General features: G+C 41.7%; 1 protein-coding gene across 1 annotated transcript in view; it reads left to right on the top strand.

The window, feature by feature from the left end:
- Positions 1-19,056, top strand: part of RAB31 (RAB31, member RAS oncogene family) — a 131,592-nt gene that overhangs the window by 64,487 nt on the left and 48,049 nt on the right. Inside the window, exon 3 of the mRNA XM_041764190.1 lies at positions 2,082-2,163. Within this exon, the coding sequence (XP_041620124.1) occupies positions 2,082-2,163 (82 nt within the window). The remainder of the gene's footprint in view (positions 1-2,081; positions 2,164-19,056) is intronic.

Here is a 19,056-nt window from a genome sequence, read left to right as displayed (position 1 = left end):
TGTTGATCTATATTCACAGAAATGGAAAGAGGACCATGATACATCAAGTGGAGGGAAAACAAAATGTATGTAGAGTATGATCAATTATGAGCATACACATTATATAAAAATAATTTGGAAAGACATATACCAAGTATTATCAGTGACTATGGCTAAGCAGTGACATGAAGATTGATTTGTTTCCTCCTCTGCTTTCATTTTTTTGAATTTCTTTTTTGGGCGGTCCCCATATATTGCTTTTGTAATGGGATAAGTAATGAAGACATTTCTATTTTTGGAATATATTTACTCTTATCAGTAGTCTGTGTATATTTTAAGCACTTTAAAAGAAATAAAGCATCATGGGACAGTTGTGGTTTTGATAGTATTGGGTCATATCACTTAGAAAAATACTTAGAATTTCCATTTAGTGCAGTTGTAGGTTGATAAATGGAACTGTTAACTTTTGGTGTTGTGTGCATATGTTGTGGGGGTCGGGCGGGAATTGCAGGGACATATACTTTTCTATTTGGGACTTGTGTGGTTTACTTCTTAGTCTTGGGGAAAAGTAGAAGTTGAGGAAACATTAACAGAATGAGTGCTGAGTGGCACAGGACTGGACTGTGTGGTGGACAGGGTGGGTTAGCTGGGCTGTAGGAAGTGAGGGAAGACAGCCTTACCCCTAAAAACTCTACTGTGCCTCTCCTGAGAGTAAGAACATAATGAGGATACCATTTATCACACCTAAAAAATTAATTTTTTAAAAAAGATTTTATTTATTTGAGAGTGAGAGAGAGAGAGGAAAGAGAGGGTGGAAGGGAGCAGAGGGAGACGAACAAGCAGACTCCACACTGAGCATGGATCCCAATGTGGGGCTTGATCCCACGACCCTGAGATCATGACCTGAGCTGAAACCAAAATTTGAATGCTAAACTAACTGAACCACCCAGGCATCCTCTAGAAAATTAATTTTGATACAATGATCATTATCTGACATATAGTCTAAATTTAAATTTCTCCAGTTGTCCTCTAAATGTCTTTTAAAGCTATTTTCCTCTTAATTCCAGATTCAGCTAAGGGGCATTTGGTGATTTTATCTCTTTCTTCTCTCTTAATTTAGATTCTAGAACAATCTCCTTGCCTTTTGTTTTGTTTGCTTTTCATGACTTTGTCTTACTTGAAACATTTGGGCCAGTTGTCTTGTAGAATGCTTCACATTTTCAATTCACCTGATTTGTTTCTTCATGATTAAATCCAGGTTTTGGCCAGAATGCTGCACAGGTGTTATGTGTGCTTATTCCATCACATGAGGAAGCTTATCATGTCTGGTTGTCCCACTGTTGGGGATACTCACTAATTTTTAATGAATGGGAAGTTTTTCTTACAGAAAAAAGTCAAGGGTATAAACTTTTCACATAGTATATCTTTACATCTTTCATGAACACAGAGAGTTTATTAACAGGAAATATGCAAAAAAGAAAAGCATCAAGTGTTTCATTATCTACTGAGAGTTTCAAATCCTTCCTTTTTTTAATGGAGAAAACCTAAATACTTGGTAAATCACCGAGCTTTATCCTTGCATATATAAAAGCAGGATGAGAATGAGATATGGTATCTATTAGTTGCTCTAGTGTTGGATGCATAGCATAGGTGAATATGGAAGGCAGTTTTCTGTGTGTGCCATCTCAAGGCCCAAAATGTGACGTGCCCAAAGACTAGCTTCCCCTTTCATTATTCATTGTTGTAAGAATAAGTCTATAAAATCTTGGGTTTTATTTTCTTACCTGAGATTTGGGGCATATTATCTCAGAACAATTGAACACACTATCTTAGGACAGTGCTGTTGGAAGCACAGTGCTTTGAAAGCATTCTGGCTTAAAAAAATTTTTTTTCCCTTCCCTATACCTCCAGTTGGACAGACAGAAAATGCAGAATATTTTCTTCTGGGTGATGGGACTCCAGCAGCCCTTCTTTCCTCTTAGTGGCCTCCAGAAGGGAACTTTGGAATCTTGCTGAGGCAAGATGCACTTGGTTGAAATGGGAGCCTTTGTGAAGATTGTAGGGGCGCCTGGTAACGTGGAGATGTTGATTCTCTTTTTCAGGGCATCTTTTATGACCAAAACTGTGCCTTGTGGAAATGAACTTCATAAGTTCCTCATCTGGGACACTGCTGGGCAGGAACGGGTAAGTGTATGAGTTGTTGGGTTGTTGGCTTTCTAGGGAAAATACTGAGCCCAGTTCCCGAGGAGTTCTTTGTATTTGGCAAGACTCTTGGTTGCAAGTGACAAGAACCCAGCTTCAGTGATTTAATCAAAAAAGGAAATGTGCTCTTCCACTGTGTGAAAAATGTATGGGTGGCTGTCTGGAGATAGGGCCAAGTTCAAGTCCCCCAGATGTATTGTTAGAGGCAGCCAGCTCTATTCCTGTTTCTCTGCTTGCTTCCCTCTCTAGACTGGCTTCATTTTTAGGCAGACTCACCTCCTTCCCTTCCCCGAGGGTGCCAAGGATGGCTCCGTCAGTGACTCCAGGCCTGCATTCTAGCACCTGAGCAGTCCTACAAAGGATAGTATCTCCTTTCTGTGACTTGCATCCCGAGTCTCCACACCTGTGGGTTCTCACTGACTTGCTTTGGTCACGTGTTCCACTCCTGAACTTGACGCGTAGTAGCATTCAAGGGTGATTTGTAGCTCCTATTTGTAGGGCCAGGTAATAGACTTTACTCCAAGAGGTAGGGGCTGCCATCAGCCCCACCTGAGCCTCTCTGGTTGGCAGTCTGATGGGTTTAGGTACCCAAGGAAAATCTGGATTTTCTTACTGGAAAATGAGACAATGGACGTTGGGTTACCAGAGATAGCCAATGACTTGTCTCTTATTCTTAATTCCTTTTATTTGCCAAAAATATTTATAGGGAAGATTACTTAAGAAGCTTATGTTTTTAGATTTTAAAAAGTAAAATAATACCAGCACAGACTGTCCATCACAGGATATTCGTATAATAACTAGAGTGTATGTTGTCAGAGTCGAAAGGGGTGGTCAGGATAAGTGACACACAGGGATAACCAATAGCTTGTCTTCACTGGGGGCTTTCAGCCTGTTCAGAGCTTTCATCAGAGCTGCTGATGATGATAGAGTAAAATAAGTTGAGCTTTCCCTTGTCTGATCCAGGCTCATGTGGCCACCTTCTCTACCTACCCTATTTAAATGTCAACACTTGTCTTTTTTCTGTCCCTGCTCCACTCACTTCCTTTTTCTCCACAGCTCTTACTACCTTCTAATATACTATTTAATTTCATGATTGATTATCTCTCTCTCAAAGGAAGAGAATCCAGGGCTCGGGATAATGCATCCTTTTCATTATCAGCTCCTGGCAATTCAAGTGTGTGTTTCTGTGACTTTCATTTTAAATAAATCCCCACTCCAGCATTTGTAGATTCAGGCTACTAAGGTTTTAAAGGTTTCTTTCTTCTTAATCAGGATGAGTCTTCTGGCCTACAAATGCTAACCTCATTAGAATGTCTTCTATTTTGCTGCTAAATTGAGAGAATAGACTTGCACCCATGAAGCTACTGCCTGGAGCACCTCTTAACTCTGTTAGTCAGCTGTGCATGCTGACCTCTGAAATGAGATGATGGATCCTAGGAGAAAACGTCTACCCAGGGATCTCTTCTTTACATATCTTCCTCTTTACATACTATATACATATATTTGTAGGATGTAGATCTGCTAGGTTTTTGGTTTTGGGGGTTTGGTTTTTTTGGTTGTATTTACACAGAAGTAGAGAGGTTTTCTTGCTCCCATTTTCACTTTTTGCCCATGAAATAGTTGCTTTTGCAGCCACTTTTAATGAGCATAATAAGTCAATTTTATAAATTGCTGGCATAGTATTAGCATACCTACTGCTTCTACTGCTGGTGGATATTTCCTGAGGGCTTCTTATGTTCCATAGAGTGTTCTGAGCGCCTTCCATGTACTAACTAACACACTTAGTCCTCTCGCAGCACTCTCAAGTGGGGACTATTTTTACCCCTATTTATAAGTGAGGTCACTATATGGGACGGAGAGATTAAGTAACTTGTTCAAGACCGCACAGCCAATGAGACATAAAGCTGAAATCTGAATCCAGCAGTCTGGGTTCTGAGCTTTGCATTGTAGTTTTGTTCTGCTAGAAAAATCACACAAAAGCCATGTAGCTGACAGTAAAATTATCCAAAATCCCACCACCCAGATATTTCCACTGCTTTTTAAATTGAAGGACAATTGACATGCAATATTAGTTTCAGGTGTACATTGTAGTGATTTAGTATTTTTTTATACGTTATGAAATGATCCCCACAATATGTCTGATTTCCACTATTGACATTAGATGACCATTCTTCTCACTGTGTGTGTTGTAACTTCATATCAGAGGGCTCACAGTTCTTTATAACCAGATGTTTTCATTGGGTAATAACAGTGTTCCTGAGGAGAGATTTCTGTATGATCTAAACAGAATATTTGACATCTCCCTACCTATTCTGATATAATATTCAAGGAATTGACTGCTCTTGATGAAATTTGGTACTCTAAAGTGACTACTGTAGTCTGTAGCTTGCTCCCTGACCACCTCAAAGCAAAATAGCAATAGAAAATTTTTCATATGACCATATTTCTAATTATTCTAATGGCTTTTCCTAAAATTTGGCTATTAGAGGTAATGGACATCTGTGACTATATTGCTATGTCTGTAATTTTAAAAGCATAGCATTGCATATGTCATTTTATTATGCATATTATATTTATTATATATTATTGTGTTATTGTATCAGTGTTATATGTGTTGTTAGTATTATCTATTATTATAATTATTAGTATTCTATGTGCAAGGTCCAATTCCACACTAGTACTTCAGGGAAGAGGGACTGAATTTTGGATGATAACTTCAGATGGATGCTTTTTAGAATCTAAGTGGGTGGAGAGCATGTGAAAAATGTCTGACAGCCTCTGCAGTCATGGATCCCTCCAACCCATGAAGGCCTGGCTTAGCTATCCTCAGGCCGTGCTTGTCTGGTGTCCCTCTGTGCAATCTCTCATCTCTCCAGTGATGGCAATTTCTCAGTCATTTTGGGAGTTTGTTGCGGATTTGATCATTCTTGTAATGACGTTGCCTAATGTTGGAGCTAAAAATAAATTCTATGCTGCTGCGTGTGCCTTTTGCTGTTTGTTCTGTCTCATTAATTGTTGGAGTCCAGTGTACTTTTTTATCCCTCTTTATCCTTGTAGAAATCGGCTAGTGTTCTCCTTTTTCTTCATAATTTTAAACAAATTCTCTTTGGATTTATGATTTGATAATATAAAGACATAGATTTCCGTGGCCTCGAAGGGGATAATACGCAGTGTGTGTGTTAATTACTCAGTATTTGTTTATTTGTGGAACTATCAAGCCAAGTGCTGCCTCGCATACACAATATTAATTCTGGACCACATTCGTGGCACAAATTCATACTCTTGAAAAATTACTCTTCCTTCTGTGTGAGCACTGGAAATGTAAAAGGATCTCTCTTTGTGGGAGAGAGTATTCATTCTTGATATGCTGTCTTAATTATGCTTTTCATTCAAGCACATATGACGGACATCTTATGATCTTTTCAATGGCAAATTGTAATCCTTGGACTGCCTCTGTTAAAAATGTTTAAAAATTTAACCACTTCAATCAACCAATTGATTGTTGAATCCAATTTGTTAGAAGCTTAACATTTGCAAAATTTATGCATTCGTTTTTTTGCTGCCAAGAGGGGTGTGGAGTGGTCAAGAGTGCCATTGGAGTACCTGTGTTGTAGCTTCACTGTGGGCTTTTGGGGGTTTTTATCCTGTCCTCTTGCAATGAGTTGTGCTGGTTCTGCTTTGTACAGAGCTGTGAATGGAACTCAGCAGTAGGTCAGCAGATGTCTCTGGAAGGTTTTACACAGGAGCTTGAAGTGGTCCCAGGGGAGAGAAAGGAACTTGTCTGTCCAGTTTCATCCTCCTATCTCCCACTGGTCAGAATTGTCATGGGAAGATGAGACTTCTGTCATAATGTGTCAACACATCCTTCTTTCCCTCTGGGTTTCCTTTTGACTCTCTACTTTGTTTTTCCAAAAAAACTGGGGACTAGAATATCCATGTTATTATTAAAAATGTCTTGAGGTGCCTGGGTGGCTTCGTCGGCTAAGTGGCCGATTCTTGATTTTGGTTTAGATCATTTCAGGGTTGTGAAATTGAGTCCTGCGATGGACTTACACTGAGCATGGAGCCTTCTTGGGGTTCTTTCTCTCTCTCCCTCTCCCTCTGCCTTTCCCCCCTCTCTTTTTCTCTCCCTCAAAAAAAAGTCTCATCAATAGGAATTATAACCTCCATCTTCTAGATGTGTGCTTCTAAGTCATTCTGGTTTTGTTTTAAAATACAGTTGCAATCCGTAGGATAATTCCATTAAAATGTTAGTATCTTAGAAGATTTTGATGCTTATTCTAAGAATCTAACATTAACAAATTTTAGCATCATCTTATTATCTGGTTTCACTTGGGTTGAAGTCAGTATTATGGCTGCCTCTCTGCCCTAGTGCCTCATCATAATGGTTGTATTTGTAAAATTTGGGTTTCAGGGGATCCCTGGGTGGCTCAGCAGTTTAGCGCCACTTTAAACTGCCCAGGGTGTGATCATGGGGTCCCGGGATCGAGTTCCGCGTTGGGCTCCCTGCATGGAGCCTGCTTCTTCCTCTGCCTGTGTCTCTGCCTCTCTTTCTGTGTCTCTCATAAATAAATAAGTAAAATCTTAAAAAAAATTTTGGGTTTCAAATATACCACAGTCACAAATTCTGCAAAGGTGAATTAATGGTTCTTTGGTTAAAATAAAAAAACTCTCCCCTTACTCTACTAATACATCTGAAGTTGAATAGCCTGACTTCTGAAATCAAGCTTTTTTTTTTAAAGCTTTTTAAAGTGAAATTGAAGAACATATATATAGGCTAAAAAAATAGACCTCCCTTCCCAATACTTACTAGAAATTATGGAGCTTTGAACTTAATAGTAAAAATGACATAATTCAAAGATTTGTGTAGGGAATTATGTAATTTATTACTACTGTTTTTTGGGGGGGTATTTTTAAAAATTTGATAGAACACCGAAAATGAAAGAAATGCTAAGAACAAATTGAACACTGTATAGGACTGAGTAAGCCAGTATTATCTAATAAAAGATTGAGCTACTGTAGAATTCTAAATATGATCTTAAATAAACAACACTTTATTTAGAATTTAGAATACTATTATTAATCCTGAAAGTTGACACCTGGCTGTGCCTGTTAATTCTTTTTTTATATCTTTCTATTTAAAAGTACTCTTGTGCTGGGGTGCCTGGGTGGCTCAGTCCATTAAATGTTTGACTCTTGAAATCCGCTCAAGTCTTGATCTCTGAGTTGTTAGTTCAAGCCTCGAGTTGGGCTCCACACCCAGTGGCGTGCGTACTCTTGTACTTATAGAAATGTTACAAAAATATTATGGAGCTTTCTAGCTGAGGTGGCTCTACTTCAAGCTGTGAGGACACAAGGAGGACACTGCTTGCTTGTTCATTCTGGGGCTAGAGAGGCAGCAGCTATCTGAGGAAGCACTCCTTGGGCAATGCAGAAGCACGAGGAGCAAGGCACAGATGCAAGGCCCCTTAACACTAGGGTTAGAATGAGCATATGACACAGAACCTACATTACTTTGGCCAAGGCAAGTCACATGGCTCAGTCCAAAGTCAAAGGATAGAGAGACATGGCCTTTAGAGGAAATGAGAAAACTACATTGGCATAAACAGGGCATGGATTCATGGAAAGGTGAACAAGTAATTGGTGGCCGTAATTTTCTGCCATAGGCTTCTATTGGGTTCTCTTGCTCTGTGTGCTTTGGAGGCTCCATTCATCCAGCCTGGAATTTCTTTTCAGACATCTAGCTCAGTCTTTTTCCATTGAGTTTACTTTTACTCACTTTACGTTTTATCCAAAATGAATTTCCTTTTTTTTTTTTCTAAGATAAATGAAAAAATTTTTAAAAGATTTTATTTGTTAATTCACAAGAGATAGATAGAGAGAGAGAGAGAGAGAGAGAGAGAGGCAGAGACACAGGCAGAGGGAGAAGCAGGCTCCATGCAGGGAGCCTGACATGGGACTCGATCCCAGGTCTCCAGGATCAGGCCCTGGGCCGAAGGCAGCGCTAAACCACTGAGCTACCCGGGCTGCCCCCAAAATGAATTTCCTGTTAAGAAATCTAAAACTGTAGAGATAATGCTTGCCCTCCTGTGGCTTTTAAAATACAGTGGACCTTGAGCAACATGGGGGCTCGGGGGGGACCCCCCCCACCAGTTGAAAATCCAGGTATAACTTTAGACTCCTCCAAAACTTCACTACTAAAATACCTACTGTATCTACTGTTGACTGGAAGCCTTACTGAGAACATAAACAGGCAATGAACAATATTGTATATGTTACATGTAATGTACTGTAATCTTACAATAAAGTCAACTAGAGAATAGAAAATGTTATTAGAAACTCATAACAGAAAATGCATTTACAGTCTTGTACTTTAAAAAAATCTGTGGACTTGTATAGTTCAAACTTATGTTGTTCAAGGGTCAACTGTATATTCATTACTTCCTGGTACTTGAGATGGTCCCTCCCTGTGTTTCTGGAAAGAGCCCAGTGAAGGTAGCTGTGATGTGAAATTCTCTATTTACCTGTTCCTTGATGGGGGAACTCTTTTCCTGTCCACTGCCTCACCCATTCTAGACTTGCTCAAAGTTTCAGTTTATTAAGCTTCTTATTTTCATTCTCTGGTTCACTTTGGAAGCAGCTGAGCCATGCTTTCATCTTTTTTGGAAATGGTACTTAAAAAAAAAAATGGTACTTAAAAAAACTACCATCCTGGAGTTTTAGTAGTTGGAAATAAAATTAACTGATAAACACCTTTGTCTGAATTTGTGTCTGCATGGATTATCATCATGTAGAGTATTACCTCTCTTTTTTAAAGACAGCTTAATTGAGGGGCACCTGGGTGACTCAATCGGTTAATCTTCTGCTCAGGTCAGGATGCTCAGGTCATGATCCCAGGGTCCTGGGACCCACATCAGACTGCCTGCTCAGTGGGGATCCTGCTTCTCCTGCTCCTTGCTACTTATGCTATCTCACTCTCTCTCAAATAAATAAATAAAATCTTTTTAAAAAACCCAGCTTTATTGAGATATAATTCACAGACCATATAATTTACTCATTTAAAGTGTACAGTTCAGTGGACGCTAGTATATTAAGATTGGGCAACTGTTGCCACAATTAATTTTAAACCCATTAACAGTCATTCTCTATTTCATCCCAAGTCTCCCAGCCTTTGGCTGCATTCTGCCTCTAGATTTGCTTCATCTGGACATTTCATATAAAGAGAATCATACAATCTGTGCGTTTTTGTGACTGGCTTCTTTCACTTAGCATCATATTCTCAATGTTCATCCACATTGTAACTTGAATCAGTGCTTCCTTCTTTTTCATGACTGACTGATACTCCATTGTATGGATGTACTACATTCTGTTTATCCATTCAATAGACATGGACATTTAGGTCGTTTCCACATTTTTGGCTGTTATGAGTAATGCCTCTTTAAACATTCATGTACAAGTTTTCATGTAGATAGTTTTGTTTGTTTAATCTCTTGGGAATATATCTAGGCCTGAGATTGGTGGGTCCTATGGTAACTCTATGTTTAGCATTTTGAGGACCCACCAAAACTTCTCCAAAGTGGCTATCCCATTTTATATTCCTCTTTTTTTTTTTCCATTTTATATTCCTATAAACAATGTATGAGGTTCCACATTCCTACCAACATTGGTCTTTGCCAAACTCAGGGTTACAAAGACTTACTCTTATATGTTCTTCTAAGAGTTTTAGAGTTTTAGTTCTTACCTTTAGCTCTATGTTCCATTTGTTGTTAATTTTTGCATATCTTATAAGGAAAAGATTCAACTTTACTTTCTGTATGTTGCTATTAAACTAAATCAGTTGTCTCAATACAACTTATTGAAAAGACTATTCTTTGTGCGATTGGTTTTCTTGGCACCTTTGTTAATATAATCGGTTGACCACAAATGTGCGGGTTTGATTCTGGACTCAGCTCTCTTTCTTTTTTTATTTTTTTAATTTTTAAAAAATTTTTCAACTTTATTTATTTATTTATGATAGACAGAGAGAGAGAGAGAGAGAGAGAGAGGCAGAGGCACAAGCAGGCTCCATGCACCGTGAGCCCGACGTGGGATTCGACCCCCGGTCTCCAGGATTGCACCCTGGGCCAAAGGCAGGCGCTAAACCGCTGCACCACCCAGGGATCCCCTCAGCTCTTTTCTTTGATCTGTTTTACCTTTTGCCAATATCACATTGCCCTGATTGCTGTAGTTTTTTAAGCAAGTTTTTAAATTAGGAAGTATGAGTCCTCCAACTTTCTCCTTTTTCAAGGTTGTTTTGGTTATTCCACATCCCTTGTATTTACACAGAAATTTTAGGATCAGCTTGTACAGTTTTGCAAAAACCTTGCCTGTATTTGATTGATAGGGATTGTGTTAAATCTGTAGATAACTTTGAGGTTACCCACTCCTTAAACCTTTAACGTATAAGTCATAAGTAAGTTGCAGGCTGTTTTTTATCACTAATTGTGGATAGAAATGCAGCCTTGAGCTCATAATGGTACTTAAAGAAAAAATTCTGAATAAAATATTAAATCTTTGAAATATTAAAATGTGTTCCCCAGAACAAATTAATATAGAACTATAAATAAGGTTATATTTGTGAGGTGATCACTTACAATTTACCAAACTATTACTAGGTTTGAAATGTATGATACTTGACTAAATTATGTTTTTAAAAGAAGGAACCTGCCTTCAAAATAATATTATTTGCAGCTGATTTACTTTTTTCAGCAATATTATCTAACCCGGGACCAGACTTTATTTCCTTAATGCACAGTATTCAGGAGAGCGTGATAATATTCGGAAACCTGTTGATACAAAGGCTTTCAGTGACTCTCCTAGTGAGTGTACAAACTTGTCTCCCTCCTCCCTGCCCCTCAATTTTGAGATATTTCAGGCTCTCCAGGAAAGAAGAAAATGACAGTATAATATTTATAGCACCCAGATTTGTTTACTCTTTACTTGCTCCTTCTGTCAGAGGTTTTCCAGGGAGCAGGGTCCCCGAAGAAGGCACAGTCCAGCTGGGGCCCTAGGAGCTGACAGGTTAGCCTGCGGTGCAGCCCATGCAGCCGTGCTGCTTGCTCCCCTCCGGCTTACCTTTGCAAGCGCCTACCACGCTCCTACAGTGGGAAAGGTTAGGCCACAGGATGACATGTGCAGAGGCAGCTGAGGGGCAGCCAGGCAGAGCTGGGGCCCAAACGCTGGGTCTCAGCGGGTCCCGGGAAAAGAGAAGGGAAGGAGGCAGCAAATAGCTGAGGTCAAGCTCCGGATGGACAAATAGCAAAAGAAACTTGTTTGCTTTCTTTCTGTCTTTCCTTGGGGCCCTGGACTCTGCGGTCAAGAAAGTGGTTCTCTTTTCATAGACCATGGCTCAAGTCAGAGGAAATTTTGACCTTTGGGAGTCCTTGAAGAATGGGGCCTCTTAGAAGCCCAGAATGAGCTGCTCTTTGTTTTCTCCTGGGCTTGCTGTGCAGCGGCTGGAAATACAGGCCCAGCTCCACGTGGCCTTGGCAGCTAGCTTTTGCTAGCTGGGGAGGGAAATTGCTTCACCCCAGTGCACCTTTCCCACACCCATGAGAGATCAACTCTCCTAGGACTTTACCTCTGGTGGAAGAGCGTTGGGACCTGGTTTTGGCTGTCCTTCCCCACCTATCACAAGAGATCAGTGCTTTGAATCAGTACAGATCGCTATCCTGATAAGGGAAATACTCCTCCTCTCCCCTCCACTCCCCTAAAACTCCCTCAAAAGGAATACGGAGACACAGCAGAAGCTTGCAAATCCCGTAGATGCTGTGGAAAATGAGGTAAAGGGCTACCGCTATCCATAGGGCTGGGCCACGTCACCTCCGTTTAGAAGGAGCCTTGGCAATCACTTGATTTAAAAGTGGTACGGCAGGGGCACCTGCGTGACTCAGTGGGTCAAGTGTCTGCCTTTGGCTGGGGTCGTGATCTCAGGGTCCTGGGATCGAGTCCTGCGTCGGGCTCCCTGCCCAGGGGGGAGCCTGCTTCTCCTTCTCCCTCTGCTACTCCCCCTGCTTGTGCTCTCTCCCTGTATCAGATAAATAAAATCCTAAAGAAATGAATAAATAAATAAAAGCGGTACAGCTGAAGAGGTCCAGGGATATTTCAAAAATATTTCAAAAAAAAAACCCAAAACTGCTCAGCAGTTTAGTGCCACCTTTGGTCCAGGGTGTGATCCTGGAGTCCCAGGATCAAGTCCCACATCAGGCTCCCTGCATGGAGCCTGCTTCTCCCTCTGCCTGTGTCTATGTTTCTCTCTCTCTCTCTCTCTCTCTCTCTCTCTCTGTGTCTCTCATGGATAAATAAATAAAATCTTAAAAAAAAATTGGTGACGGAAGCTGGAAGGAAAGTGTGACTGTGGCGTTGGAGGAGGGCCCTGCCGTGATGGCAGTGTGAGGGGGCTGGAGCACCTCTGCTGGCACACCTGGCACCAGGGGTGGCCCACATGGGGGCGGGGGCATCATTTAGGAAACTGGGACTTGAGATGTAGGAGAGAAAGACAAGGGATGTGTTTGCATTTTAAAATAAATGGAATGAGATTCAATGAAGTGGCCATACAGTATAGTGAAGATAAAGCCGGGCAAGGGGGCGACTTGGGTTGGATGAGCAGAGGTTCCCTGGTGGGACCATTTCAAGAAGCAGCATTTGCCTTGGCCTGTAAGTGGGCTGGATAAGCCTGTATTTACCGACCCTCTAATCGGTACAAAATTTGGATATCATATTATTATGGTTGAAGAGAGAAAATAAAATGGTATGAAAGACTGAAAAATAAATAAATACAATAAATGTAGCAAGTCCGCAGGGAGACTCCCAGCACCCGAGCCTGCGGCCAGTGGCCAGAGCTACAGGAAGGGAGGCGGGAGGTGGACAAGAACAGCAGAGAGGGAGTGTGGAGCCTCAAGCCTCTCAAGGTGAGGATGTGGAGCCCCCTTCTGTCACAGCAGACCCCAGCGTTGTCCTTTGCTCCCAGTGGCCGGGCTCCCTGCTCCCGGGCTGCCCTGCCCACGTTCCAGGCGTGTTCCGGGCCTGGTGGCCACGCCGCTGCAGGAAGACATTTCTCGAGTCAGGGAACGATGTTTCACGGGGCTGGACTTTGGTCTGGGAGGCCCTGAATGGCTTCTAATTGCACAGCATTGTCTGTGCCTCCTGGGTTGGAGACAGTCGGGGGCAGAGGCTGCAGGCAGCCCTGAGGACGGGAAGGCCGGGCTTGCGCCCAGGAGGAGCCTAACAAGCACTTTGGTCATGTTTTCTGTCCTCTCGCCTCCCCTGGCCTCCTCTCCACTCCCACTTCTCTTTTCCCTCCCTTTTCACTTTTGTGCACCTAATTTCCTAAATCTGGTTGAAGTACAAACCAAAGGGCCTACCAAGCCTGTGGATGTCATTCGTGACAAGGAAATTGGGCACATGGTCGTCACTGAGTAACAGAAGAGCGTGCTCCCGAGGAGGCGCAGAGGGACATGTCTCTGTAGGAACAGCTCGAGTGTCCTTAGAACGCAGAGCTCGCTGTTTGGAGACATTTCTATCCAGAGCCCCTTTGAAAATGTAGCCTGACCCCACCCTCCTTCTTCACCTTCTAGTTGTTTCCTAGGGGCACTGTAACAGATTACCCCATGTTTAGTAGTTCAAAACAGCACAAGTTCACTCACTCACAGTTCTGAAAGTCAGAAGTCGGAGAAGAACTTACCAGGCCAATACCAAGGCATAGGCAGGGCTGCTGGACAGTGTATCATGCAGGGTAATCTTCCCATCTCAAGGTCAGCTGGTCAACAATCTTAGTTCCATTAGGACCTCAATGCCCCCTTGCCATGTACCATAATGTAGTCACAGGTCCCAGGGATTAAGATGGGGATATCTTTGGGGCTGTTATTCTATCTGCCAACTCCTTAGAACAGTACCTGTTATGTACCAAGTGTTGAATGAGTGAAAACATTTAGTATAAGCCCATATCTGCATTACATCAACTCATGCAATGTTTCACTGGAGAGAAGCAACTGAGAAATGGAAAGATCATGGAATTTGGAGTCAGAAGATCTGTGTTCAAGGTCTGGTGACACCATTTAAGAGCTGTGTGTCTGTGGGCAATTTACTTAACCATTATGAGCCTTTTTTCTCATCTGTAAAATGGGAACAAGCTTACCTGGTTAACCTGCCTTCACAGGGTTATTGATTCATCACATGTGTTGTGTTGTTACATATTTGTTGAGTCCCTGATATGATCCAGATAAGGGGTCAGGAAAGGTTCTCAGAGGAGGTGGCAGTTGAAGACATGAATGACATGTGTGAGTGAGGGTCCAGGCTGGGGAAGGCATGTAGGATGACCTTCAGGGCTCCATGTGGCTGCATGTTTGGAGAGCAGGGAGGAGGCCAGGGCCTGGAGAAAGAGAGGGAGGAAGACTGGGTGCCTGAGTGACACCACAGGACAGAGTTCAGATTTATGCTTAGTAAGTTAGAATGATTTTGAAAAAACACCACCCTTTGACTTTGTTGGAAGAAAAAAACCACTGTGCTCTAGGGCTAACATAATATGACGTCAAGTATTTGCTTCAGAAGATTCCAGCGTAAGGGGTGAGGTGGGAGGGGAGGTGGAAACATTCCAGGGGTCATGTGTTCAGGCTGATCTTGAGGCTAGGAAACGAGAGAATGGAAGCACGGTGTACCAGGCTCTCTTCTTGTGCGTATGGTTGAAAATTTCCACAATTAAAAAACCAAAAATAGATTTGATGATATATGTAAATGACATAACTCAGAAGTTAAAAACAATCCCTCTGGCTGCTGTGTGGCCAGTGTGGAGGCCACTGCAGTATCCAAATACTCCAGTAGAAACTTCCAGATAACCAGTCAAGGAAAGATGGCTCTGCAGGCTACACTAGGTGAACTCAGCACAGAGGCTTGGGTGCCTGGTGCTTTTGGGGGTGAATGAAACCACATGCCTGCAAGTGTGTCTTGTGTGGATCTGATCTCTTCCTACCAAGGTGCTGTCACAGACTTGGGAAGCTCCTCATGGGTGCCCAGCAAGGCAGGCTTTCCTTCGGGTACCATGTTGGCAGGACTGCAGGATAGGTAACACTGCCAGAGAGCGCAGGGTCAGGCCCTGCTCTGGGGCCCATGGGCCAAGGTCTGTCCTGATCCAGGTGATATTTGCTTGCTGTCCCATTCTCTCGAAGAGGGGTGTTTATCGTGAACAGGAGGGCTGTATACAGACGGGAAAACTCAGAGCAACCTGAGCAGAGTACAGAGGGAAAGGGAGCCATGACCAAACCTCATGGCATTTCCTTTAAATGAATGGTGGCTGTGTGGGATGAGAAATGCAGAGAACTTAAGGACGGGGTGGGGCAGAGTTGTGGACTTTTAGGAAATTCCATTGGTTTGCTAACAGATAGGAATTAGAGTTGAGGTTCTCTGTAGTTGGGTATTACATGGGTGGGAAAAAATGTACTTCTACATCATTTCAAAACCTTGACTTCTGTCTTATGCATTATTCTAAGGATCAGAATATGCCAGTTCATTACCTTGTCTTTTACAAAAACACTAACCCATGCCCTACTCTCCAACCCCCCCCTTTTTTTTGTAGAAAGATGTTTGGATCTGTGTTGTATCATTGTCTACTAAAGAAGGTTTGCACCTTACTTTGTCAAAAAGGAGGCAAATAGAGATCAGGTTACCTCTAAAACCCAGCTTCCTCCTGATATGTTTGCTTCAGTGCCCTGATCCCTGAATGCCATGGAAGCTCTTTGACTTTAATTGGCAAATTGAAAGAAAGAAGAAAGAAGGGGGGTGGGAATCCCCTTTCATTGTAAAAGTAGTGTGTCCTATTAAAATTAAAGAAAAATCTGGACATATTACAAGTAGTGGTCTGCCTATGATGGCATTATTAGAAATAACTATTGTTAATAGTCTGCCTTATAATTTCCCAGCCCTTTTTCTATTCAGCTTTACTTACTATTGGATTTTAGGACATCCATAAAGTGGATATTATTTTGGGCATATTATATAGGCCTTCTGCTTTTCTGTGGAAAAGAGAGGGTCTGTGTAAAAATCAGAAATGTTCTTCTGAATGGCACAGAAAGAACAGTCAGTAATGGTTTTTCCATTCAGCTTTTGCCAGCTGAGAATGTTGGGAATGTCAGGAATTTTCCTCTACCACTTATCTCTTTGTTTGAATCCTAATGAACCACGGGATATGTTTTGGTTTCTGCCCTTGACTGTCCATGGCCTCAGGGTTCTGTGGGATGGTGAGAATTTCTGATTGTGTGCTGGCATCAGAGACCGACCAGCATTGGCTCCCTGGTTGCATTGAAGTGACTCACCAGGGACAGTGTCCTCTGAAAATCATAGCACATAACCAATCCCTACAAGTTACTGGACTTGATGCAAGAGCGGTCTGGTTTGGATAATTCTCGTCTGGGGGACAGAGCCCAGCTGGAGCCTGTCCTTGTTTGGAAACTTTATGTGTTTTCCACTACTGCTCATTCTTGACATGCAGAATTTTTGCTGCTATGGAATTTATGATTCCACAAACCTGCATTTAAGGAATTTTTCCTGAAGCAGACTGGGTGGTCTGGAGGATTAGGATATTTCCTGGAATACTTTCCACTGTGTGCTGACTAGTGTGTGCATGCACACATGAATGGGGTGGTGTGGGAAGGGAAGAAAGGTTTGTGTTGTAGGTAATGCACCTGGAAGAATCAAGAGCAGGGCAAAGGAAGGAGGTTCTATCCAGAGTCTGTCGTACCTTGGCCGTGAGGATCGTCACAGAGCTAGAAAAACCTTAGTTATCACCACTGACTCCACCCTCACTGCTAACTGACATGAAAAAATTGAGGTTCAGAGCCAGTAGTCAAGAAGGAATTCTTGGGGCATCTTCAGTGCAAACAGGGTAGTTTTATTAAAACATGAGGACAGGACCCGAGTTTCAGAAAGAGCTGCACTGGTGTCATGAGAAATGGCTGTTTATATACTTTCCAGTTAGGAGGGGGTTAGGGATAGCATAAGTCTCTGAGGAATTTGGAAGCAAGGTTTCCAGGACCTTGAGGGGCTTAGCTGTTGTTGGGAAAAGGCCATTTACACTATCTAGTAAAATCTTAGTCATAAGACCCTTCAGATGTCTATCAGTGGGCCATATGCTTGGAAGGATGATTGCTAACATATATCTTGGGGGAGGGGGGTAGAGACAAAGAAAGTTTCCAGAGGAATTTTTATTTTTATTATTTTTAAAGATTTTATTTATTTATTCATGAGGGACACAGAGAAGAAGAGACATAGGCAGGCGGAGAAGCAGGCTCCCTGCAGGGAGCCTGATGTAGGACTTGATCCCAGGACCCGGGGATCATGACCTGAGCCAAAGGCAGATGCTCAAGCGCTAGGCCACCCAGGTGCCCCCAAAGGAATTTTTATATGTTAGAGGAGACTTACAGGATCCTGGAGGTTGAGCTAATATTAAGCTAAAGTATTAATTAACATGGAGACAGTTGAGTTCCTAGAGGAGAGTCACTCTGCCTGTCTCAAGGACTTGTCAATGGACCGTAAATTGTAAGGAAATTGATTTTTTTTTTCTTTTGCTTTTGTTTCCCACACCGCTACCCACATTTTACCAGAATAGAGCCAGGCATGGATATCTAGACTCCCTTTGAGTCTAGATCTCTTCATACTTTGCCTTCAGTGTGGATTCTGAGCATACTAGGTCTCAAGATGTTAATAAATATTACTTGTAAAAAGGCTAAAAAAAATTGAGTAGTCTAAGTTAAAACTGGAACAAATAGTTTTCTTTACTACAGAAATTTTCAGAGCCTTCAATGTACTAATAATACTTTGTAAATCTCTAGAAGATCATTATTACATATAGCATTTCTGAAACCTACTTGGCCAAGAAACCTTTTTTCCAAAAATCACCTCATGAGCCCAGGGTTCTGTAGAAGACCCTTGGGAAGTACCAGACTGCTCCACTTGTCTCTTGTGCCATCTCATATATTTTTCAGAAATGAGAGTTTCACTGCTGCCCAGCAGTCCATTGTATGGCTAAGGGCAGAGTATGAAGAGATCTAGACTCAGAGGGAGTCTAGACAAATTTATGTTTCTGGCCCCTGATGGCTAGACATTGAAGTGTGTTCCAGGTTTTCAGCATTATTGGTATTCTGGAGTGAATTCTGGTTCCCTTGTGACCATCTTGGATCATTCCCTTCAGATGTGCAATTGTTGAATCAGTGTGTGAACATTTTCAAGACTCTTGATATTCATTGTTCGATTGCTTTCCAGAAAGGTTATGCCCACTTATCCTTCTCCCAGTTGCTGGAAGTGAGCGCAGGGTTAGCATTTATCTGTAAAAGCTGAGAAGTCTGAGAAGGTTGAAGAAGACCATTCCCTTCTCTTTTATTCTGTAGATGATGCAACAATTAAAAAACACAAAGTCACCCACAATAAGGACATTTCTTTTGAGAGTCAGATTGACTTTTCACAATTCCCTGTGCTTCTTCTAAATAATTAAATGCCACTTGAGAGTTATCTGAGCACTTTAATTTGGTATTCTAGATATTTTGCTGGATAGTTAGGGAAGAAGGGATTTTGAATTGGCGTCTGTCTTGCTAATTTTCAAAGAACTCGTTAAGGTGAGAGTTAAAAATTATAGCAACCTCCTGTGATTATGAAACTGTATTTCTAGAAGAATCTTTTATGTGAGTGTTTTCATCAGTCTTAATTTGGGCTCAACGGAAATTGAATTATGTCATGTTGAGTATTAAAGCCAATTGTGGTGCTTTTGTTTTTATATTTGTATGGGGAAGAGTATATACATTGTAGGCTAGAAGTGGTTTATCTTTTTGTCTTCCACTAATATTATCCTTT

The sequence above is a fragment of the Vulpes lagopus genome, chromosome 1 (genome assembly GCF_018345385.1).
Source record: "Vulpes lagopus strain Blue_001 chromosome 1, ASM1834538v1, whole genome shotgun sequence".
In the NCBI taxonomy this organism is placed as follows: Eukaryota; Metazoa; Chordata; class Mammalia; order Carnivora; family Canidae; genus Vulpes; species Vulpes lagopus.
This window is presented reverse-complemented; position numbering and strand designations above follow the sequence as displayed.